The following is a 25798-nucleotide window of genomic DNA, read 5'->3' on the forward strand; positions in this document are numbered from 1 at the left end:
CTACTCTGCAAGTTGATTAATGAACTGTGGGAGTTATCCTCCTGAAGGGGGAGTGTCTAATGAACACTGTGATAGGAGTTGTGAGAAGCTCTGAAGTCGCCAAGATGGAAGGGTCACTTCCCACAAAGGGGAGGAGCGGGCTGCTGAGCAGCAGAAGTGGGGGTGGTCGGTCCTCGCCAGGGCTGAGTGCTGAAAAAGACAAGTCTGCTCTTAGCGGTCAGACACAGTGCTACTTGAATGCAAACGCAAAAATGTAGATCTCAAAAAGGTCTGGCCCTGTACTAGAAGCCTGTGTCAGCAATCTTTAAGCTCTGTCCTTTCAACACATGCTACCCCCAAGGGAGGTGCTCATGTCACTCAAAATTCACTGGCCAATCAGAACCCCTTGGCGAACCATCCAGTAAGAAGAGGAGGAGGGCGCTTCCGGGGCCGTGCTGCTGTTTACCTTTATTGCCGAGAAAGCTCAAATGGTTGGTCTAAGCTGCTCTGAGCGCTGTTGCTGGATGCTGTGAGCGGAGCTCAGGAGACATCCGAACCAAGACATGGTGAGCACAGGGTTATTGTTCCTAACAGGGAAGAACAGACGGCTGAGCAGCAGGAGCTGGGGTGGTGGGTCTCCCCGGGCTGGGTGAGAACAGGCAGAAAGATGTAGCTACCTGTAAGGTTCCTTGTGGTCCTATTTGCTCCGTGGACCCTGCGGTGCCATCTGAATAACTTCATTTTGGGAGCTACAACTGCACAAAGTGTTTGGAACAGAGGCTTGTGTTTAGAAACATCCTGGGCAGGGTACCAAACTCGAAGAGGCCTTGTATCTCTAGCATCGTCTAGAAGTTTTACCTTAGGTATTTAACATTTAGGTGTAAGAGCAATCTGGAGTTAATTTGTGGAGGTTGTAAACGACATCATATGTGTTGGGTAGCATCTGATATTAAGCTCTGGTGTAAAAGAGTGGAACTGATGATGTGAAGGATTTATCAAGTAGAATTTAGCTGAGGGAGGACTGTCTCTAAATCACCCCACAGATTAGTCATATGCTATCCAGGTCTGTTAGCGATTAGGATGCTGAGATACACATGTTTGTCCAGAAATATGACCCAAACCGTGATAAAGGAGACAACCCAAATTTACAACCAACCACTAGGCCCATCCTCATATCAAAGAGCAGGCCTCTAACAATCTGCTCCATGGGGTGTTACAGGGTCACAGCCAACACCAAGGCCTGGTGTGCCATAAAGGTCCAGTTTTCTTCTGAGAGAAGCATAGTTCTGCTACATGGGGTAGACACCTGGTGTGTTGAGTGCTGGCCTGACAAAACATGGCTTCCCCTTATGTTGTCTGTGTGGAGAATGACATAGTTCTTTCTCAAACCCAGTAACTTGCTTTTCAGAGCCAGTAACAGCCTGAGGCCTAAGCCTTGGGAACTTTCCCTAAGGCCATAATGTATTGATCAAACAAACAAACAAAAACATAGCTCCTTTTCTGAAAACAGAAAGGTGCTTGGGAGAGTTGGGAATAGTCTGGAGCCAGGACCTTTGGGGAGAGCTTGATTGAGAGTCTGCAAACCCAACTCTTAGCATCACATGGAGCTGTGGTTCCTCTTGTGTAGCACTGTTTTGTCCCACTCCTCCTGAATTTGTCCCTTTGTGGGATAGTTTCTGCTAACTTCATAGAAATCTCCCTTGTCCTTTCATTTCTCTCCTGGAAGTAGTAGACAAGCTGCTATTCTTATGAAGCTTCTCTGGCATAAAATACAGCTTCTGAGAATGGGGCCTTTCTGTTTGGAAGAAAGATCAGAAGTAGCTGGAGGCTCAGAAATAAAACAGATCAGAGGTCATGTTGTGTTATTTTGTGGGTGATATGAAGTCTGTGTTCACTTACCTTCCAAACACATAGGTAACATTGGTCACGTTCACATTTTTCCTGGTTGAGTTTCTGTATGATTTAATTGAGAAAACAAAAAGAATGAAAATAAAACATGCTCCAGAATTGAACAATAAATGAGAATGTGACAGGGGATTGTGTATTAGCATGCAAAATAAATTATTGATAGAAGTAGGTTGGGATTTTGCACAGTTGGCAACTAAATTTAGTTAAAACCATATTATGTTTTTATAGTTGATGTAAAATTACACATATTTAGTGTATGTATTCTGTTACATTTGGACATACTACCTACTCCCAAGTAGCCCAAGTACCACAAACAATAAAGTCAACCTTGTTCTCCCATGATTTCATTCTATCCACGTATATGTGTGTTTACAGTATACAGAGTTCTCATAAAGTGACAGGATTGCTATGGATCCCAGCAATCTTCTAGGTATATTTTTTCATACACTTGAAATTAGCTTTAAAAGTATCAGAACTCTCATGCTCACTGTAGTCATATTCATCACAGTGGCCTCAATTTTAAAATACCCTCAGTACTCATTTGTTTAGGACAAGCTGAGTGGCTCAGGAGGACATTGTGCTAAATGAGAGAACACAATAGCAATGGTTTAAGGATTATACACTTTTAAAGGACTCCCACAATTAGTGCAGTGTTGGTTATCAAACAGCATGTAATTGGAGCCTGAGCAGTATGGATGCACTTATTCCTCCCACCTGATTTTAATCTTTAATGAAATCTCATTTGTCAGATGGGTGGGAGAGAGAGCTTCAGCCATCTTGTCTACACTACAGGTAGCAATAGAAAATGAAGGGCAGGAAGAACATAGAGTCTAGCTGAAGCAACCACTTTCAAAGGGATGATATAAAAAGAAAAATAATTAAATGTCAATATTTTTATAGTAAGAGTTGTTATGGAGATGATAAACAAATGTACTATTATAGTATACTGTAAAAATGCAGAAAGTTGCTTTATTTGGAAGGTATGGGAGCTTTCTGCCAATGAGGTATACTAGATGGAAAAGTGAAAATGGGGTTAAGAAACAGACTGACTTGTATGAATTTAAATAATGATAATAAATATAGTTTACCAAAAAGGTAATAGTCTTAGACAGGTGACTCATCTCCTTGTTTTCTTCTGGTCAGTTAACCAGCGGTAGATGGTAACACTTTCATTTTTGCTTTGGGGAATGTGCTTAAACATTTAACATTTTTGAGCAGCAGCTGCAGCAGCTTCATGCCCTCTGTGTCTTCCTTCTCTTCATCTTCCCCTGCCTCTGGCTCTCTACAACGTAGCCATCCCAGCACCCTGGAGAGGTTAGAAACCAAACTGCACAGCCTCAGACAAAAGATGGTTAACCTCAGAGCCACAAATGTAAAGCTCATGCGCCAATTGCTCTTCATGAATGAGAGCATCAAGTCCATCAAGTGGATGATTGAGGAAAAGGCCACGATTACCAGCCGAGGCAATAGTCTCAGTGGCAGCCTGTATAGTTTGCTGAAAAACCAGAGCACCTCCTTACGTGGCAGCTACTACAGCCTCCATGATGGTAGAGATGGGCTGGATGGCAGCTCGGTAGAAAGCTACCTGGACACTTTGGCAGTGATGTACCAGGTCATCAGACCCCTTCGGACTTGGATCAGTTCAGTGACAGCTCCATCATAAAGGACTGCACAAGCATCCCAAGTTGGATTCGGAGTACTACTGCTCTGGCTAACGATCCAGTTTTTTGCATGGGACTGCAATTACCTTGTATGTATCCTTCTCTGCTGCTGTATTTTTAGTGTGATTTATTTTAATAAGGCAACCTTTTAAAGAAACTTATTCTTAAACTGCTTAATGGTATTTCTCCTAATGGTAATGCTCCTAATATTTATCCAGACTGATTTATTTTTCTCTGTTACAATTATATTTTTATTTATTGTAATAAGTTTTCTCCCTTTCTTATAGTAGCACAGACAAAGTAGAGGGGAAAAATAATAATTGTTTCTTTTTTTGTTTCAGAGTGAGGGGTCAGGGATTATATGAAAAACTTTGCAAAATTTTACAATAAACCAAAGTCTGGTAATTTCCAAAAAAACATTTAACATTTTTATGTATCAGTTTGTGTATGTTTATTGTATTTTTTAATTAATGTAGCTATACTGTAAAATATTACATATATATTTCTGTTTTTTAAAAATAGTATTTAAACATTACCTTTCTTGAAAGAAAAGCAGGAGTATTCTTTTGGATTTAAATGTGTGGGTATCTCTGTAATTCCACAATTCAAATTAGTAAAAGATAACCCAAGAGAATGGCCCAGGGTTTGTTTCCTGCATGATAAATATTTCACAGTCCTGAGAGCAAAAGTTCTGATTTCATAGAACTAGACAGGCCCAAGAATGAGCTTGTCATAAACCCCTATGTGATGCTTACCCTCTAAACAATCAGAGTAAGGACCATATCTGTCAAACATGCTTTTCCTGTCTTCACAATTTCACTTTTCTTGCTCATTATTGCTTCCTTTCTTCTTTACATTTTCATTTAGGAAAAGTTGATTTAATGTTTTTAATTGAAAATGGAATGTTCTCTTATTCAGTATATACCAACTACCATTTCCCCTCCAGTTCTTCCACCTTCACCCCAGCCCTTCTATTCTCCTGCCTCCCAGATCCGCTCCCTCTCCTGTTTCCTCTTCAGAAAAGAGCAGGTCTCCAATAGAGGAGAGCCAAAAAGGACAAAACAAGAAAGAAAAAAAAAAAAAACAAGGCAAAATACTTCATAGTAAAGTTGGACAAGCCATCTCAGTAGGAGGAAAAGAATCTGAAGAGCAGGTAAAAGTGTCAGAGCTACAACCACTCCCATAAAAACACTACCCTCACAGCCATAACATATAAGTTTAGGACCTCGTGTAGATCCATGTAGGCTCCATACTTGCTATTTAAGTCCCTTTGAGGTTCTTGGCCATCCAGACAATCTAAGTCATGTGCTGCCTCTCATGCCCTGGCTTCAAGTTAAACCAAACATTGTTTGGGCACTCAAATAAGTTCTGTGCCACCATACCCCTGCACATCTTGTTAGGAGGACAGATTGTAAGTACAGGATTTTGGAGCTGACTTGGTATCCAGATTTTTTCTTTCTGTGGCCTGTAGTGTACATTATCACCCAAAATAGACTAGAACATAGGGGTGAAGGCTCTAAGACTGCATCTACTAGACCACTCTAAATTCAGTGTGCTATGTGGAAGTTGTCCAGTGCAATGGGTCCCCGATGTTTGTTTTCAGAGAGTCTGTCCTAGCATCTTCATGGCTTGCTTAAAAATCTCTGTAAGACCTCCTTGACCAACACGTCAACTGAATGTAACCCAGTCCCACCACTGAAGCTCTTCTTGGCTACAGAGGAAGCCAGTTTAGACTCCATATGCTACTTTACTATGAGTACCCACTCGATCTACCCTAATAGATTCCAGAAATTTACCAGTGTACTAGGTTTCTATACTAACCCCTAAAAAAACCAGAATTTCAGCTGTTTCTTCCTACACTGAACCTCCCTCCCTTCCACCCCAACCCGTTTCCTCCTCCTCCTATTGCCAGTCAGCCCCAGTCTACCCACAGTAGTGCTCTTTTTTCCCTTTCCAGGGAGATTCATGCTTCCTGCCTATGCCCTTCCTCTTTACTTAACCTCTCTGGGTCTATGGATTGAACCTTGATTATCATTTATCTAATCTCCACTTATCATTGTCATTCTGGATCTGGAATATCTCACTTGGGGAGATTTTTCTACTTGAATCCATTTGCCAGTAAATTTTATGATGTAATTTTTTAGATAAGTGAATAATACTCTATTGTTTAAATGTGCCAGATTTATTCGTCTGTTCTTCAATTGAGGGACATCTATGTTGTTTACAGTTAATGGCTAGTATAAATAATGCAACTATGCCATAGTTGAGCAACTGTCCTTATGGTAGGATGGAGCACCTTTTGCCCAAGAGTGCTATAGCTGTGTCCTGAGGTAGATGAATTCCCAGTTTTCTGAGGAACCATCATATTGATTTCTATCGTGGCTCTAATAGTTCACACTCCCACAACAATAGAGGAGTGTTACTCTAGCTCCATATTCTTGCCAGGCCACAGGGGAAGAGGATGTGCTGACTCCTGGTGCAACTTGCTTTGCTAGGGTGGATTGCTGGGGGCAGGGCCCCATTTTTCTGAGGAGTAGAGGAGGGGTGGTGTAGGGAGGGAGGATGGAACTGGAAAGAGAGGAGGGGGTAGGATCAGGATATAAAGTGAATAAATTAATTAGTTAATTAATTAAAAACAAGTGTCTATATGTGGTAGAAATTATGTCTGGGTCTTCAATTTAATTCCATTGATCAGTGTATCTGTTTTTGTTTTTGTTTTTTGCCTTTATAAGAGGAAGTTTTATTGTTAATTATTTACCTTAATAGTCTCAGAAAGAAGAACAGATTTTAGTTCAGTCCAACATGATTTGCAGTTGGCAAAATCTAGTGAAGCAGGTGTTCTGATTGCTAAGGATTTAATTTGGGTGCTCTTAATACTTAGCCATCTAACACTTCGAACATAATCCAAAACAATCCATCATCCCCTCCTTTTCACTTTAAAACCACAGCTACCTCCCCTCATTGTAGAAATGTCTTCATTAAATATGATTCCCAGAGTACTGGTTCCCTAGAGCATACAGCCATGAGGACAGTGCACAAAAAGAAAACTGAAGATAAAACTGTATGATAATTTACTAATCTAAGGAGACAAAACCTTCCAATATATTAAGAAATAAATTCAGTTACAAATGCACGAGTGGGTCTATGTGAAGGCTCTGGTAGAGTAACTGAAAACAGCCGGTTATTTACAAGATACACGAGCAGGAACGGTGCACCTAGCCCAGTACTGGCCCTCAGAAGCCAAAAGAGTTCTCTCCACTGTAGGCCACATAAAAGAATCCATCTTCATCTGTTTCCTTCTCGTAAAGCTGTCCCATAGTTAGGCTGGACTGTGGGACTGTCTTGTCCACAAAGATGGCCTTCTCAGAAGGAAGCTGGATCCTTTTCCTGATGATCCTCATGAACTGAGCCACAGTGATGTCAGATGGAACCAAGTACTTCCTTTTATCAATGTCAACAATCTGAGAGCCTGAGACCTTTTCCACGATCACTGGAACCCGGTTGGGGCACTTCGCTCTGATCTTCGCGGATTCCATGCATCTGTGTTCCAGCGAGTGGTCCTCCTTAAACATCCACTTCATGGTAGCAGGAGGCAACAGAGGCGGCTCTTTGAGCCGCAGTCTTCGGCAAAGCGACCACACCCAGTTTTTATGCCAATGCCATGCAGTTCTTTTCTTGCTCAGGATTGTATTAGCTATCCTGGGTTTTTGTTATTCCATATGAAGCAGGGAAATGTACCTTTAAAGGTCTGTAAACTATTCTGTTGGAATTTTGAATGTGATTGTGTTGAATCTGTAGATTGTGTCAGGATGGCCATTTTTGCTGTTAATTCTACTGACCTACAACTATGAGAAATCTTTCTATCTACTTGTATATTCAATTTTTTTCGTCAAAGACTTGAAGTTTTTAATCATGCAACTCCTTTACTTGCTTTATTAGAGTTACTCTAACACATTTTATATTATTTGAGACTATTGTGAAGGGTGTTGTTTCCCTGATTCCTTTCTCAGGCCATTTGTCATTTTTATATGAAAAGGCTACTGGTTTTGCTTGAGTTATTCTTGTATCTAGCCACTTTCCTGAAAGTGTTTATCACATAGAGAAGTTTGGTAATAGAATTTTGGGGGTCACTTATATATATCATCTGCCATTTAGGATACTTTGACTTCTTTCTTTTCATATTATATTCCTTTGATTGTTTTGGGGTGTATTATTGCCATAGCTAGAACTTTAATATTGAATAGATATTGTAAGAGCGGACAGCCTTGTTTTGTTCCTGAATTTAGTCAGTTGATTTGAGGTTTTCTGCATTTAATTTGATGTTGGCAATAGGATTTCTATAAATTTTCTCTATTATGTTTAGATATGTTCTTTGTATCTCTAATCTCTCAAGACTTTTCTCATGCGGTGGTATTGGCTTTTGAGGAAGGCTTGTTTGTTATCTGATGGGATGAAGGTGTGGTTTACTGCTTTCAGTTTACTTTTATAGTAAGTTACATTTACTAATTTTCATATGTTTAACCATCCGAGCATCTTGAAGATGAAGCATATTTGATTATTGTGGGTGATCTTTTGATGTTGCTTGAAATAAGTTGCCGCTAGAATTTTATTGAGTATTTTTGCACCTATATTCATGAAGAAAATTGGTCTTTCTTGAGTTGTTATGTGCTTTGGGTATCAGGGTAACTCTAGCTAAATAAAATGAATTGGATAAGGTTACCTCTGTTTCTATTTTGTAGAATACTTTCAGTAGTATTGGTATTAAGTCTTTAAAAATCTGTTTGGATTCTAGGTTGAAACCATGCTGCCCTGGGCTCTTTTGGTTCAGAACTTGTTGTGATTTCTTCTATTTCACTAGGGGTTATATGTCTATTTAAATTCTCTATGTTATTCTGATTTAACATTGGTAATGTGGTACCTATTGAGAAAATTAACTATTCATATATATATATGAATATATATATATATATGAATAGTTATATATATATATATATGTATGTATAACATATAAAATATATGTACTTTAAATTTTCTAATTAGGTGCAGTGCAGGTTTTTAAAGGAGTCCTGAGTCTCAGAAATCCCCATTTTCTGTTGTTATGTCCCCTTACCATTTCTAATTTTATTACTTTGGATATTCTCTTTCTGTCCTTCAGTTCATTTGGAAATGAGTTTCTCTATTTTAAGAATTTTTCTAAAAGAGCTAACTGTGTTTCAGTGATTCTTTGAATTTATTATTATTATTATTATTATTATTATTATTATTATTATTTTATTCATTTTAATCCTCAATTTGATAGTTTCTTCCTTTCTCCTCCTCTTGGGTGTGCTTACTTCTTTGTGTTTTCAGGTGTGTTATTAACTTGCTCCTATGAAATTGCTCCATTTTCTTTTAATGTAGACACTTAGTGCTATAAACTGTCCTCTTACCACTACTTTTATTATATCCCATAAGTTTCAGTATGCTGTGTATTCATTTTCATCGAATTCTAGAAAGTCTTTGATTTCTTTCTTTTTTTCTGTCTTAATTCACTTTTTATTCAGTAACAGTTGCTGAGTTTCCACAACTTTGTAAGCTTTATGTTGTTTCTATTGTTGATGAAATGAAGCATTTATCCATGGTGGGCTGATAGGACATAGGTTATTTTAATTTTTTTATCCGTTTAGACTTCCTTGTAGTTCAGTTACTTGGTGACTTTAAAAAAGATTCATGAGGTGCTGAGAAGAAGGTATATTCTTTTGTGTTTGGGTGGATTGTTCTATAAACTCAGTTAGGTTTATTTGTTTGTTAATGTCAGTTAGCTCAAGCATTTCTCTGCTTAGTTTCTGTCTGGAGGACTTGTCCATTGGTGAGGGAGATATTGAAGACTCCCACTCTGAGGTCATGAACATCACTGTGTGATTTAAGCTGCAGAAGTGTTTCTTTAAGAACTGTGGTGTTGTTATGTTTGGGACATAGATGTAAGAATTAGAAGGTTCTCTTTATGGATTTTTTTTTCTTTTTTGATGCATATGTCATATCCTTCCCCATCTCTTTTTATTAATTTTTGTTTGAAGTCCATTTTGTTAGATATTGAAATACCTACACAAGCTTGCTTTCTAGTTCCATTTGCTTGGAATATCTTTTTCCACCCCTTTACCTCAAGGTTAGGTATATCCTTCACATTGAACTGGTTTCTTGTATGAAGTGGAAGGATAGATCTTGTTTTCCCTTCCATTCTGTTAATCATTCTATGTGTGCCGTTATTTTTTTAATTGGGGAATTAAGGCCATTGATAGTTAGAGATAGGAATGAGCACTGACATATCTGTTATTTTGTTGGTAGAGATGGTAGTGGTGTGTGTGTGTGTGTATGTGCACGCACATGTGCATTTTCCTTTCTTTGCTTTTCCTGATACTGTGAGATTTTTTTATTTCCTCTGTGTTCATGTATGTATTTAGCATTCTTAGGTTGTAGTTTTCATTGTAGCACCTTCTTAATGTGCTGTATTTCTAGATAGATTTTATTTAAATTTAAACTTATCATGGAATATCTTCAATTTCTCCGCTTATGATTATTGAAAGTTTTCTGGATATAGTAACCTGGGCTGGCATCAGTGGCTTTTTAGAGTTTGCAGCACATGTGTCCATGCCCTTCTGATGCTTAGAGTCTCCATTGAGAAATCATGTGTAATACTAAGAGATCTCTTTTTTATCTTACTTGGTCGATTTTCTTTGCACCTTTTAATATTCTTTCTTTATTCTGTATGTTTAGTATTTTAATTATTATGTGATAAGGGAACTATCTTTTATTATTTGGTAATTTTGTATGCTTCTTGTACCTTGATAGGCATCTCCTTCTTTAAGTTAGGGAAATTCTCTTCTGTGATTTTGTTGTAAATATTTTCTGGACCTTTGAGCTGGTATTCTCCTTTTTCTATTCCAATTATTTGTGGGCTTGGGCTTCTCATAAAGGTCCAGAGTTCCAGGATGTTTTGTACCATGAAATTTTTAGATTTAACATTTTCCTTACGTGATGTATCCATTTCTTCTATTGTATCTTTAATGATTGAGATTCTTTCTTCCATTTGTATTCAGATGATATTAGGGATCGTAGGGATCTATGGAGGCGTGGCCAATGGGGAGGGAATGCTGCCTCTGGTGTGCTATTCCAGTGCTAGGGGCAACTGAAAATTAGGTCTTGGGTAACAGATAGTGTGGTAAACCTGTGGACAGCCTTCCTGGTCTTTTGGAAGGCATGGCATGTGTTTGAGCAAGGGGTGTCTACCCAAGTAGATGCTAAGACACTAAGATGAGGCAGGAAAGGAAGGTTGGGTGGGGATGGTCCATTGGATGCACAGGAGGTGTGGACAGGAGGAAATGAAGCTGCCCCTCAAATTCTTCAGGATGTTCTGTGGTATCTACAGTGGGTGTGGAAAGGGAAAGAGAGAGATACAGCACTAGGGGCAGCCCTAAGTATTGGATCTCAGATAACAGAGAGTGGGGATGGTCCACAAGCATCATACCTGGTCTCTTACCCTACATCTTAATCCTGATGATCAAGTTCTCAGGAATTTTTTTTTTACTTTGTTCTTTATTTCATTTTTTGTTGTTAATCTGTAAAAGACTTTTAATTGTATAAAACTAAGGAAAATTACTTTGTGGGCTAAGCAGGTCACTCAGGAAGTATTCTTCTTGGGGTAGACCTAAGTTCAGATACCAGCACCCATGTCTGCAGGTTCATAAGCACCTTCTTCTTGAGATTCTGGGGATCAGACACCCTCTTCTCTGTTGTGTCATCTGTACACACATGGACAACATTCTGTCTCTCACATACAACCATAAACATAAAAGTGGGGAGACTTGTTTTCAAAACTGCTTTTATGACTTTTAAAGGAATTTGAGCAAGTAAGCTGCTTCAGGTGTTTAATACAAAACTTACATTTTTTAAAAAAAATATCTGTTATCTTGTCTTTGGTTTTTAAAACTTTGCATTTCCTCAAAGTCTGCTGCAGACTTAAATATAATCATCAATTATAGGAAACAAAATGCTTTCTAAGTGATGCTAATAGACATCTTTTTTCTTAATCATAAGAGAATGAGATACTTTTAGTAGTCAAAACTACTTTCTCCAAAATTAAAACATTAGAATTCTTAATTTTTCCACTTTTAGTAGAGTAGCCAGGCCTCCACTCCCAATCTGTTTTCTATTATAGAAAAAGGAGAGAACAGAGTGCTCAGGATGTGTACTGACCACCGATTTTTTGATTTGGATTTTGATTATAATCTTGTAGTTTATTAATTAAATGAGTGTTATCTTTATAGGTCTGTTTTTGTATATCTTTTTTCAAGTGGTGCAATCTACGTTTTATGATTCTAATTATTATAATCTAATTGTATGGTTGTTTCCCTAGGAAATAATAGCACTTTACCTATTTTTGTCTTCTGAAATTTTACTACATTGTCTTATGAGTTTATTGAGTTTTTGTTTGTTTGGGGACTTTCTGTTGACAAACACTTTCAGTTTCCTTTTTGCCCCTCAAGGCTTGGTTCTTCTCATTTCTTGATAAATCTCCCCCCCACCTCGTTTGTTGCAGTCATCAGTATTTGGGTTTTGCTACTTAAATGGTTGATGTGATGCTGCACATAGGGAGTGGAAGTAACCAAACCAATAGATGTATGAGAAGTTGCAGTGAGAGGGTCATCTAAGCTCTTTGAAACTGAAGCTTCATGTGCCTGAGACAGAACTTCAGGATTTGGTCTTTGCCCTGTTGGGTTTCTTCTATTGGTCCAATCTTCCCTCACTATGTACCCATTCTTCTCTACTCAATTGGAAACAGTGTTCTGTGCCATTGAATGTTGGTAAGATACAACTTGTTTTGTTTATTTTACAAAATGTGATAGTCCAGAGATTTCCTGGAGTATCAAAAGACACTGTGGACACTTGGACAGTGTAGGGGCTGTTGCAGACAGGGAGATTACTGGGAGTCAGATTAAATGCATTTTTATATTGGGATGACTATGAGACTATATGACAAGAATCAGAATATAGTTGGTTGAATCACAAAGCTCTCAGATAGGATTATGTCTTTGAACACTCTTCTTTCCTTGGTGGCTTTCTTTGGGGAGCTTATGGGATCTTTTGCAGGAAAAACTTTTCTAGATGAAATTCCTCATTGGGGATGGGATTTGAGTGTTTATAGACTCAAGCTATTTCCTGTTCTTTGTGTCTACTATAATGTGGTTGGAACTGTTTATTCAGCTACTTTTTCATGCTGTCATGCCTTCACCATAATAAACTCTATTCCTAGATCACATAAGATACAATAGAAACAATTTTTATTCAGTGGTAAGCTATTTTGCTAGCTTAATGTTTTTATATTTTGAATTTGTTTTGTATTTGAAGACTATGTTTCTCTGTGTATGTTAGACTGTCCTCAAAGTAGGCTTATAGACTAGCCACGCCTCAAATTTAAAGATCCAACGAATTTGGCTCTTGATTGCTGAGACTGTAAGGACTATAAGTAGATCATCATGCCTGGGTTTTGTCTTTGTTTTTTGTTTTTGCTTTTATGTTATTGGATGCAAGGCCTAGAATGTAGGTTTTTTACATCTCAAACATATGTTGTTGCTGAGCTTCACCCACATTTTGAATTTTAAAACTTGGCAGAGAGTATCATTCTATTTTCCAGGATGATATGTACTTATGACATTAATACTACCTGAGCCTTCTGAGTCATTGGACTGCAGGTGTGACATTCTTCCTACCTGTTGTGTGTTTGTTTTGAATTTATGTTGGAATGAATATGAGTAGTTTGCCTGTATGCATGAATAGACCTCATGTGTGCCTGGTACTCACAATATTCAGAAGATGGCATCAGAACTCCTTAACTGCTTGGAATAATGGATAGTTGTGATCAGCCATGTAAGTAATGGCAAATTATCGCTTTTATTTTCAGGGCGAGCAAGAACTCTACACTGTTGAGCTGTATCTCCTGCCCTATGTTGTTAATTTAGCACCAACATTTACACTTTCATCTATCCATTTGTAACTGTTTAAATATGCATTCCCTTTTAGTAAGATCTTGTTAAACTTATTGTTTAAACTGAGGCACCTCAGAATTCTGGAATATGTATACAGAACAGGAAGGGATGCATAAATCTTAGGAATTTAAGGAAATACTTCTGAGTTGTTTTTACCTTTCTTGTTGGAGTGGTTGATTTTTGGAGGAGAGAAAGGGTTTTAATATGTGTGTGTGGCTGTTCTTGAACTCATTACATAGACCAGGGTGATATCTAACTCAATGAGATACTTCTGCCTCTAAGTGCAGGGATTAAAGTCGTGAGCCAGTAGAGCCAGCTTGCTCACTGTTTGTTGTAGTTAATAGTTGTTCATACAATTTCTCTGATTTGTGCTCAATAGTGTTAATCTGTTTGATTTTTCTTCTATATTTGTTGTTTAGCATTTCTCTTGCAAGGCTATATCCTATTCAAAGTGTACAAAAATGACAGCGGTGAACCTCATTATTACGTTTCCTTCTAAAATTACTTTGTAATTTTGTTAGAACTTCTATGTCAGGTAATAATTGGGGAAGAACCAGAATTATATGAATATATTGGCAATGAAGCATACATCTTCAATTTTGTCCATATCGTGTTTTCTGTTGTGTATATATTTGTGATGTTTTAGGATGTAGTGACCTATGATGATGTGCATGTGAACTTCACACAGCAAGAGTGGGCTTTGCTGGATTCTTCCCAGAAGAGTCTCTACAAAGATGTGATGCTGGAGACCTACAGGAACCTCACTGCTATAGGTAAGACTGAATTTTCTCTTGCTTCTCTGTAATTTCAACTGAGAAGGAAGAATGAGGTGAATGAATCAGGCATGATTTTAAGGTTCACTGAAGATAGTAATTTTGCATAATTTCCAATAATATATCATACATTTTCTGATTTTATTTTAGGCTATAATTGGGAAGACAACAATATTGAAGAACATTGTCAAAATTCTAGAAGACATGAAAGGTAATTTTCATGTGCAAGCTGATACAAATATGCCTCTGAAGAAATTTTAGTGTGTCCTGGAAGTTTTAAGGAAAAGCAATAGTATAAATAAACACAGCCTTAGCTGTATTGATCATTATTAATACTGTGCACCTCAGTGGTATGTATTTTATTTGTGTTTTCAAGGCATTCTTTTAAGAAAGAAGACATGGGAACAACGCCTTTACAGATATCACTATATGAATCATAGCCCCATTAAAGCTATGCTGTTGATCTGCCGATCCACTTAGTCTTGTACCAACCACTCACATATTGCAAAAGGTATACACATTGAATAGGTGATAAGTGTATGTCCAAAACCTAATAAGCACATAGTCCATAGTAGAGCTGGTAATACTCATATACTTGTAGGAATATTGCTAAGTTTCATAAGAGGGGCAGTTTATAGAAGTCAAGAAGCTTGCTGTGGAGAAACCTTAGTTCCCATACAACATGTTTTTGGAGAGAAAAAGGTCAATCTCTGTGACTGCAATGTGCAAACCTTTTCTTTCTTATTCTTCCTTTCATAGGTATATTATATGTCACAATGGATAACAAGCCATGTATGCATGAGTGATGTTGAAAGAAGCAATGTACCTATTTCTATCCCAGAGCAATTAGAAAATATGTGGTAGTCCTCAGCTAGGCTACACTTTTTTTAATGTGATGAAGTTTACAATTAATGGGTTTTACAACTTCATTGGGAAAATTTTCATAATGTCATACTGCAGAAAATCTACTAGGAATGTGGAGATTCTTTTCTTGGTCCTGGTTTGCTTTGCATAGTATGACTCACTACATTGGAAAACTTAAGAATGCATTCAGTGTGGTAATTCTTTCAGTTTTTCCTGTTCTCTTTACATTTGTTAATCACCTCATACAGGAAAAGGATGCTATAAGTATGAGCCATGTAATAAATGCTTTTAACATTACAGGTATCTTCAAAGATGGAAAATAACACATAATGAAGGGAACACCCTGAATGTAAACAAAGTGATTAAAAACTTACTATCTGAATTCTCTTTAAAATTAGACAAAATTGTAAAAACAATTCATGCAGATAAAAAGATTCATCAGTGTAATAAATGTGATAAAGCTTTCACATGTTTCTATTATCTTTACAGACATGAACGAAGTCATACTAACAAGAAACCCTACAAATGTAATCGATATGATAAAGCCTTTTCACAACATCATCATCTCCGAATGAATAAAAGAACACGTACTAGAGAGAAAAGCTATGAATGTAGTGAGTGTGGGAAAGCCTTTGCACGTCACAGTCATCTTCAATGTCATGAAAGAATTCATACTGGAGAAAAGCCCTACAACTGTAATCAATGTGGGAAAACCTTTACATGGTACTGTAGTCTTCAAAAGCATGAAAGAATTCATAGTGGAGAGAAACCCTTCAAATGTAATCAATGTGAGAAAGCCTTTTCACAACACAGTAGTCTCCAAATGCATAAAAGAACACATACTGGAGAAAAACCTTATGAATGTAATCAGTGTGGTAAAGCCTTTGCACGTCATAGTCGTCTTCAAAGTCATGAAAGAATTCATACTGGAGAGAAGCCTTATGTATGTAATCAGTGTGGTAAAGCCTTTGCACGTCACAGTAATCTCCAACAACATAAAAGAACACATACTGGAGAGAAACCTTATGAATGTGACCAGTGTAATAAAGCCTTTGCATGTCACAGTACTCTCCAAAAACATAAAAGAACACATACTGGAGAGAAACCCTATGAATGTAACCAATGTGGGAAAGCATTTACACGTCAGTTTTATCTTTCAGTACATAAAAGGATACATAATGGAGAGAAACCTTATGAATGTAATCAGTGTGGGAAAGCCTTTGCATGTCACAGTTTTCTCCTAGCACATAAAAGAGCACATACTGCCGAAAAACACTATGAATGTGATCAGTGTGTTAAAGCCTTTGCATGTCAGAGTCATCTCCTAATACATAAAAGAATACATACTGGAGAAAAACCTTATGAATGTAGTCAATGTGGTAAAGCTTTTGCATATCACAGTAGTCTCCAACAACATAAAAGAACACATACTGGAGAGAAACCTTATGCATGTAATCAATGTGGTAAAGCTTTTGCACGTCACAGTCATCTTAAAAGACATGTAAATATGCATAATGGAGAGAAACCATATTCATGTAATCAATGTGATAAATCATTTGCAAGTTACAGTAATCTCCAAATACATAAAAGAACACATACTGGAGAGAAACCCTATGAATGCAAACAATGTGGAAAAGCCTTTACACGTCAGAGTTATCTCCTAATACATGAAAGAACACATACTGGTGAGAAACCCTATGAATGTGATCAATGTGATAAAGCCTTTACATGTCATAGTTATCTCCTGATACATAAAAGATCACATACTGGAGAGAAACCCTATGAATGTGATCAGTGTGCTAAAGCCTTTATATGTCAGAGTTACCTACTGATACACAAAAAAACACATACTGGAGAGAAATCCTATGAATGTGATCAGTGTTCTAAAGCGTTTACACGCCATAGTTATCTCCTAATACATAAAAGAACACATACTGGAGAAAAACCTTATGTATGTAATCAGTGTAGAAAAGCCTTTGCACATCACACTCAACTTCAAAGGCATGAAAGAAACCATACTGTACAGAAACCTTACAAATATAAAATCATGTGATCAAGTGTAATGGCATGTAAAAGCCTTTATGTCTGGCTTTAAGTGAAATGTATAGTAAATCCTTTATTCTGGCATTGAGTAAAATGTTTTAGGAAAGCCTTTGCTATATTTGGATTAATAAGTCGATGCTGAGGAATTGTTTTGAGATTGTTTGAACTTTCAAGGAATGTCTCGGAAAATCTGCACTTGCTGCTATGCGGGAGCTTGTAGCTACACAGAACTTGGTTCTAAAACACTCCCAGGTAACCTGGTGTTCTTTTTTCATTATGGCTAGGATTGAGATTTGTGCAGGCTGTCTGCTCTCATGGACAGAAAGGAATATAATTTGGGTAGGTGAAATTTACCCAGCCCCAGTTACCTTGTATAAGGCTTGAATAATTTAAGTGGGGTGAACTAGTGGGTGTCAAGTCTTTTCCAATAAGCCTGAACCCCTCTTCTCCTTTGGAAAATGAAGGCATAGCATCTTGGTGAGCTTCTCTCTCCATTTTGGCATCCACAGCCAACATCAAACAATAGTGGAGCATTTTCACAATGCAGTAGTCTCCAAATACATAAAAGACTATATACCTGGGCAAAACCCTACCAATGTAATTGTTGTAAAAGCAAAAATCCCAGATGTCCAATTTGACCAATGAAGAATCAGGAACCAGATGCTGGGGTAAAAAAGCCTCTTAGCTTAGAGAGGCAGAGAAAAGACACAGCTGACCTTCATACTCAGCCAATGTCCTAGAAAGAAAAAAAATGTCTTCTTCCTGCTCCATGCTGTCTTCAATACCTTCCAACTCAGTGTCCCTCCTTTCTACTTTCTGTGTTTTCTTATGTTTACTCCTTGTAACTGGTTGCTTGATCTGCCTTTTGACCCTTCATTGATGTTATTTAATCTTGTTTAGAGAAAGCTTTTGTGTTAAAGATGCATGCTAGTTGATGAACCAACCTCAACTAAAAACAGATTTTTCCAGTATGCAATCTGGGAGTTCACAATGTGCTCAAATATCCTGCTACATGTAGTCAGTATAATCAAAGCCTTGCATATCACAGTAGTCTATCTATCCTCAAATACATAAAAGAACACATAGTGGAGAGAACTCTATGAATATAATCAATGTGGTAAAGGTGTTTACATATCACAGTCATATCAAAATCATAAAAGAATTCATATTGAAGAATAACCAACACTATGAATGTTATCTGTGTGATAATATCTTTGCATAGCAAATTACTTTTTTTATATTGTGAAAAGAATTCATACAAGTGTAACATCTTTATTATGTAATCAATATGTTAAAGACTTTGCCAGTCATAATACTACATGTCACAGTAGTCTTTATATACATAAAAGAATATATACTGGGGAGAAACCTTACAAATGTAATCAATGTGATAAAGCCCTTTCACACAACAGTAGTCTTCAAAGGCATAAAATTCATAATATGGAAATACCTTCTAAATGTAAATAAATGTGATAAAGTGTGTAAAATGTAAATAAATGTGATAAACTTTTGTTTGGCTGTAAAATGTTTTAAAATTAAAATATAAAACATTTGTTTTTTTCTTTGAGTAAAATTTTGCAGCAGAGCCTTTGCTTTGTTTGGATTAGTCAGTGGAGGCTGAGAAATTGTCTTCAAATTTTTTCACCTTGCAGAAATGTGGTCTCTCTAGGAAATCTGCACTTGGTGCCACATGGTAACTTGTGGCTGTACTGACCTTGGTCCTAAAATGCTCCTGGCAAATGTGGAGTTCTTACTTAAAGGTTTTCTGATCTCACAGATAGCAAGGGTAAGATAACTTTGGTAGTTTTAACCTTTCTCAACTCCAATTAACATTGTATAATGTTTGAATAAAGTAACTGGAGTGTTCTGGCAGAGTGTCTCTCATTTCCAAGAAGACTGATTCCTTCTGCTTCTTGGAAAATGAAGGCTTAGCATCTTGGCAATCAATGTGGTGAGGCCTTTGCACATCACAGTGATTTTCTAATGCACAAAAGAAAACATACTGGAAAGAAATTTGTTATGAATGTAACAAATGTGGGAAAGAGTTTCTCTCTTCAGGTGGATATGGAGTGCAAACTATTCTTAACTCAGCCTCAACATCATCTGCTCTGCCGAGACTCCATGGGCACAGCCTATTCTTCTTAAGCCCCTGGTGTAAGAAACTCGGACTTCTCAGGGTTCTTTCCGAAGAGTCATGGAAATGAAGGCACCATGTCTTAGGATCTCTGCTTTCTATGGCTACCTCACAGGCAAACTGGCTTGACAAAATAGGCCTTTGGATCAGCAATGTTCTAGTCTTTTCTCTGTAAGAAGTAAAGAGAGAGAACAGTGTAGAGGGAGAGACACTAGTCTACAACTGATGCCCTTATGTTTATCTTTTTTTTTTTTTGAGATAGGTTTGATCTGAAATAACAAAGATGAAAATGAATACCTTTTTTTCCGTCTGTATATATATATATTTTTTTAATTGTTACACAGACACCTCTATTTCTGGGATTTCAGAGACACATCCAAACACACCACAGAAGAAAATTCTAACTGTATTCCAATGTGTGTTTTAAATTGTCTTTAATTGCATTGTTGCTGAAAGCTGTAGGTTTTCTGTAGGGTCTAGAGAACATTCCTGGCAAGTACTTTTCAATTAGTACCTACTGTTGCACACAGATGACAAAATAGATTCTGTCTACTCCCTCATCTCTCCCCCAGAATAACCATGTTTGTTCCTATACAACTAATTAAATGAGCCTCCATCATGACACCAGATATGTCTTCATTTAATACAATGATGCATTTTGCTTTGTCCCAGAAAAGCTATAACATGGAAGCCTTAAAACTGCTTTATGAAGAAAAAGGTCTGGAGAGCCTGCAATCACCTTCAAAAAGACCAGTTTAACTATGGTTTCCTTTGAAACATTCTCATTGTATTCACAAATCAAGCTTTCCTATGATCCCCATCTAGAAAAAGAGGTTAGGGAGATTTCCCCCAAACTAATAGACATATATGTCCAGACAGTGGTTCATGTAGTAGCCTCTGAGACTCTGAGGACCCAAAATTCAGTGTGAAGTGTACCTGGGTGCACTGTAGAGACTGGAAAAGGATATTTGAAATAGAAAGGCCAGTCTGCATAGCACTACTATTCTGGCTACGACAGAAGTATGGAAGACTGACACAGATTTCTGGAAGCAAGATTGTCACACTGTCCGGAAGCAGGAAACTACTGAGGAGGAGGCATGACAGGCAGCTCTATAGTTTGGCAGAAATGAGACTCACAAAAAGACAAAGGAAAAAGATGCTCTAAAGTCTCTTGACATTTGAAAGTTGGTGGCAGTGTTGGTGGTGGTAATGGTGGAGATGATGATGGGGATGGTCACTGATAGAGGATGGTGCTTTTATCAGTGACCTGGATCTCAAGTTAAAGCAATCATTGTTTGACCACTCAAACAAGTTCGGTGCCATCATCCCCTACATATCTTGCAGGATTGTCCGGGGAGAGCTTTGTAACTGTCTTGGTGTCCAGGTTTTTCTTTCTGTAGGCTGTAGAGTACCTTCTTGCTCCAAAGAGACTAGAACATAGGAGTGAAGTCTGTAAGCTGGCACTTGCTAGAACTCTCTACATGCAGTGGGGCCCAGCTGTCTGTTTTCAGAGAGCAAAATTTTGCCCTAGCATCATCTTGGATTGTTTAGGAATCTCCATGGAACCTTCTTGGCCAACAATTGAACTGAAAGTAACCCAGTCCTACCAGGAAGCCCTGCTTGGCTACAAATAATAGCCCATTCAGACTCTATATTCATCACTAGGGTCATCTGAATAGATTCCAGGAAGTTACAAGGGCACTAGGTTTCTACACTAGCCCCCAAATCCCTCCTAATTTCAGCTGTTTCTTCCTACACTGAACTCTTTCCCTCCATTCCATCTCCCACTGTTTCCTACTCCGGTTGCCATTCACCTCCAGTCCACCCACAGTATCTATTCTTTTCCCCCTTTCTAAGAAGATTCATGACACTAGTGTGTACTCTTCAGTCTCTTTTCCTCCTATTGGGAATCCTTGTCCTACCATAAGATGAATTTTGCCTTGTCTTTTTTTTTTTTTTAATCTTTTTCTGTCCTGTTTGGCTGTCCTCTCTTGGAGACCTGCTCTTTTCTGAAGATGATACAGAGGAGAGGGAATGGATCTGGAGGAGTGGGGGGAAGCTGGGAGAAGTGGAGAAAGGGAAACAATGGTCAGTATATATTCTATGAGAGAAGATTCTGTTTTTAAGAAAAACATTTATTCATATTTTTCCTAAATGAAAATGCAAAGAAGAAGGGAAACAATGAACAGGAAAGATGAAATAGTTAAGATGGAAAAATCATAATTTTGACAGATACTGTTCTAATTCTACAAGCCTAGAGGGTGAGCATCAAACAGGAGTTTATGACAGGCTCATTCTTGGACATATCTAGTTTTGTGAAATCAGAACTTTTGCTCTCAGTACTGTGAAATATATGTCATTCAAGAAAAAAAAAAAAAACAGGCCATTTTCTTGAGTTGTCTTTTACTAGTTTGGATTGTGGAATTACAGAGGTACCTGCACATTTAAAGCCAAAAGATTACTCTTACTTTTCTTTGAGGAAAACTAATTTTTAAATAACTATTCAAATAATAGAAATATATATGATGTTATACTGTACGGCTATGTTAATTATATATATGTCCCAACCTGCGGGGCTTCAATGGAAGGAATGGGGGGGGGGAGGGAACAAGAAACGCAAGAAATAGAGGCTAAATCTGTTTGTCTGATCAAAGCATCGTTTACTAGAAATTTTTACCCAACTTATATAGGGAGAAGGCAGGAAAGGGGGAAGGCTAAATTACTGCTGCAGGAGATAGGAAGAGTGCTTTCATGGGTTGAATATTGCACCTGCAAGATACCATAAGGGTGTTTTCTTAAGATATGTCACAGATGCTCTAAAACTAACAGATGGATGTCCTCACAAATCTATCATCCATGATTTAGGGTCCTAGGAACTCTTTCACTAAATAGCTTTAGGTCTCCACTAAATGACCTTTGCTCACTATTGGGCTTTGGCTTCAGTAAATAGCTTTGTCTCCACTAAATAGCTTTGGCTCACTATTTGACTTTGGCTTCAGTAAATAGCCTTGGCTCCCGGCATATATATATAATACATGAAACATAGACAAAGTGATAACATAAAAATGTTAAATGTTTAAACATATTCTCCAAAACAAAAATGAAAGTTTTACCATCTAAGGCTGGTTAATTGACCAGAAGAAAACAAAGAAATGAGTCATTTGTCTAAGACTATTACATCTTTGTTAAATAATAATTTATTTTCTTTATTTTAATTCATACAAGTCAGTCTATTTTTTTAATATTTATTTATTATGTGTACAGTGTTCTGCCTGCACGCCAGCAGAGGACACCAGATCTCACTATAGATGGTTGTGAACCACCATGTGGTTGCTGGGGATTGAACTCAGGACCTCTGGAAGAGCAACTGGTGCCCTTAACCTCTGAGCTATCTCTCCAGCCCATCAGTCTGTTTCTTAACCCCATTTTCACCTTTTCATGCAGCATGGCAGAAAGCTCATTGGCAGAAAGCTCTCATACCTTCCAAATAAAGCATCTTTCTGCATTTTTACAACATAGTAGCACATTTGCTTATCATCTCCATAACAACTCTAACTACAAAAATATTGACATTTAATTATTCTTCTCCTCCTCCTTCTTCTTCACACACCAACTAACAGAACATTAGAAAAACCCTTTGAAGGTGATTGTTCAGCTAGATTCTGTGTTCTTCCTGCTCATTTTTTATTGTTACCTGTAGTATAGACAAGATAGCTGAATTTAGTTGCTAACTGTGCAAAATCTCAAACTATGTCTAATACACATTCAGATTCATTGCTCAGTTATGGAGCATGTTTTATTTTCATTCTTTTTGTTTTCTCAATTAAATCATACAGAAACTCAACCAGGAAAAATGTGAACTTGACCAATGTTATCTGTGATCATATGTTTAGAAAGTACGTCAACACAGACTTCACAGCACCCACAAAATAACACAAAGTGACCCCAAAACTGTTATATTTCTGAGCTTCCAGTTACTTCTGATATTTCTTCCAAACAGAAAGACCCCATTCTCAGAAGCTGTATTTTATGCCAGGGAAGCTTCATACGAATAGCAGCTTGTGTCTACTACTTCCAGAGGAGAAAGGAAAGGAAACAGGAGACTTTTATGAAGTCAGCAGAAACTATCCTACAATGAAACAAACTCAGGAGGAGTATAATAAAACAATGTTGCACAAGAGGAACACAGGGTATCTCAAAGGCATGACTGACCAAGAACACAGTGGCCTTGGGAATGATATCCCACAGCCTTGTGTGATGGGAAAAGTTGGGTTCTCAGAATCTCAGGCAAGCCCTCCCCAAAATCCCTGGCTCCAGACCATTATCATCACTCCCCAGCACATTCCTGGTTTTAGAGAAGAAGCTCAGTTTTCTTTAATCTATATGTCATGGATTTAAGGAAACCTCCCAAGGCCAAGGCCTTGTTACAGGCTATGATAATACTCTTGGGTTTGAGAAGGAGCTCAGCCATTCTTTCTTTTTTAATTCAACAGGCTTTATAAGCATTATAACTAGGCATATATTTGTCTATTCTGACCCAATTATGCTAGTCTAGCTACTTCCCAGACATGTGCCTGTTACTTGCTATCTCAGTCTTGCCTTGACAGTTTCTCTATACCTCTCTGTTCTCATGGTGAACTCCTCATGGCTCCTTCTTCGAGCTAAGTCATTCTTCATACCTGAGGACCTCAAGAAAACCCATGCTGGACCAACCAGTCCTCAACAGAACAGTGTTTTTCTTTTTGAAAGGGTGTCACCAACTGTCTTGCCCATGTGGCAGAAGTGTGCTTTTCTCAGATGAAAACTGGACCTTTATGGCACACCAGGCCTTGCTGTTGGCTGTGACTCTGAAATGCCCCATGGAACAGATTGTTAGAGGCCTGCTCTTTGATATGAGGATGGGCCTAGTGGCTGGCTATAAATCAGTTTTGTCTCCTTTCTCATGGTTCTGAGCCATGTTTCTGGACAATCCTGGTGAACAAACATGTGTATCCCAGCATCTTAATCGCTAACAAGCCTGATGAGCATAGGACTAATCTGTGGGGTGATTTAGGGACAGTCCTCCATCAGCTAAATTCTACTTGGTCTGACTTATTATCTCCTAAGCATTGATAAATCCTTTACATCATCAATTTTACTCTTTTGCATCAGAGCTTAATATTAAAGTGCTACCCAATACATGTGATGCTATTTACGACCTCCAAAAAATTAACCCCAGGTGGATCTTACACCTAAATGTTAAATGCCAAGGGCAGAACTTCTAAAAGATACTTAAATTAAGTCTCACTGAGTCTGGTATCCTGACCAGGATGTTTCTACACACAATCCCCTGCGCCAAATACTTTGTGCAGTTGCAGCTTCCATGGAGAGTTATAAAAGATGCCACCACCGGTTCCATGGAGCAAAAAAAGGACATAAGGGCACTCACAGGAGGCCAAATTTGGCCACCAGTTCTACCAAGCCCAGCGAGGACCCACAACCCAAGCTCTGGCTGCTCAGCTTTCTGCTCCTCCCTGTTAGGGACAGTGGCCACCTGCTCACCATGTCACTACTTCGGATCTCGCCAGCGCTCCCCTCACAGCAGATACCAGGAGTGCTAAGAGCACATGACACTAAGAGCTCCCTCAGCAAAAGCACTGAAACTGCAGCCTGGCCCAGGGCACCCAGAAGAGCCCTCCTCCTCTTCTGACTGGAAGGTCTGGAGGTCCTGATTGGCCAGTGAGTCTTGAGTGATATGAGCACCTCCCTTAGGGTTAGAGTGCAGTAAAGGGACATAGCATAGAGGCTACTGGCCAAGGACCAGGTTTACCAGAACTTTCACAGACCAGCAGAGATTTGCATTTCATAGCACTGTGTCTGCCCTCCAAGAAACGACTTGTCTGCCTCCGCACCCAGCTTCAAGGACCACTCCAGCTGCCCCTGCTCAGCCGCCTGCTCCTCCCCTTTGTGGGCAGTAACTCTGCCCCTGTAGCTACTCCAGAGCTTCCCATAGCACTCATTAGACACTTCATCTTCCTCCTGGAACCAAGGAGCTTAGTTGGCCCAGTCCATTATTCAACTTGTAGCGGAGTGAAAAATCTGTGCCACAGGTATAAGAGTGCCACGAATATTAACAACTACAGAGAGATTTTAGGAAACAAAGTAAGATTTCTGTTCTGTGACTTCACGCTGGGGTCAGATAAACTGGAGATACTTTTCAGCTGGTACTTATGAGACTCCAGACAACCCTGGATGAAAAGCAGGAAACAGATGACAAACAGGAAGGAGCACTATTGTTAGCCAGCACATCTTACTCAGTGGGAAGGGGAAAAACAACTAAAAAAAAAAAAAAAGACAAAGAAAGAAAACACAGCTGTATCAGTAAAGGTACTCTAGACAAACAGAACTGATGGAATGAATCTCTGTATGTGGAAA

At 38.3% G+C, this 25798-nt stretch overlaps 2 protein-coding genes across 2 annotated transcripts; one reads left to right on the plus strand and one right to left on the minus strand.

Annotated features, from left to right (window-relative positions):
* Positions 1-451: 451 nt before the first annotated feature.
* On the plus strand, positions 452-18843 carry LOC129671935 (zinc finger protein 431-like). Its single transcript, XM_055601108.1, has 4 exons — positions 452-545; positions 14217-14343; positions 14494-14554; positions 15697-18843. Exons 1-4 carry the CDS (start codon positions 543-545, stop codon positions 17258-17260), a joined length of 1755 nt encoding a protein of 584 aa, XP_055457083.1. The 5' UTR covers positions 452-542; the 3' UTR covers positions 17261-18843.
* LOC129671936 (gamma-aminobutyric acid receptor-associated protein-like 2) lies at positions 6662-7132 on the minus strand. Its single transcript, XM_055601109.1, has one exon. It carries the CDS (start codon positions 7127-7129, stop codon positions 6782-6784), a length of 348 nt encoding a protein of 115 aa, XP_055457084.1. The 5' UTR covers positions 7130-7132; the 3' UTR covers positions 6662-6781.
* Positions 18844-25798: the final 6955 nt, after the last annotated feature.

Source organism: Psammomys obesus, unplaced genomic scaffold (assembly GCF_907164565.1).
Source record: "Psammomys obesus unplaced genomic scaffold, mPsaObe1.curated_primary_1811, whole genome shotgun sequence".
In the NCBI taxonomy this organism is placed as follows: domain Eukaryota; kingdom Metazoa; phylum Chordata; class Mammalia; order Rodentia; family Muridae; genus Psammomys; species Psammomys obesus.

Bases quoted from the DNA above. Each gene is read 5' to 3' on its own strand.
- LOC129671935 (XM_055601108.1), top strand. The intron at 14,344-14,493 runs GTAAGACTGAAT...ATTTTATTTTAG, and splicing joins CAGGAACCTCACTGCTATAG to GCTATAATTGGGAAGACAAC. The intron at 14,555-15,696 runs GTAATTTTCATG...TTATCTTTACAG, and splicing joins AATTCTAGAAGACATGAAAG to ACATGAACGAAGTCATACTA.
- LOC129671936 (XM_055601109.1), bottom strand. From the start codon at position 7,129: ATGAAGTGGATGTTTAAGGAGGACCACTCGCTGGAACACAGATGCATG.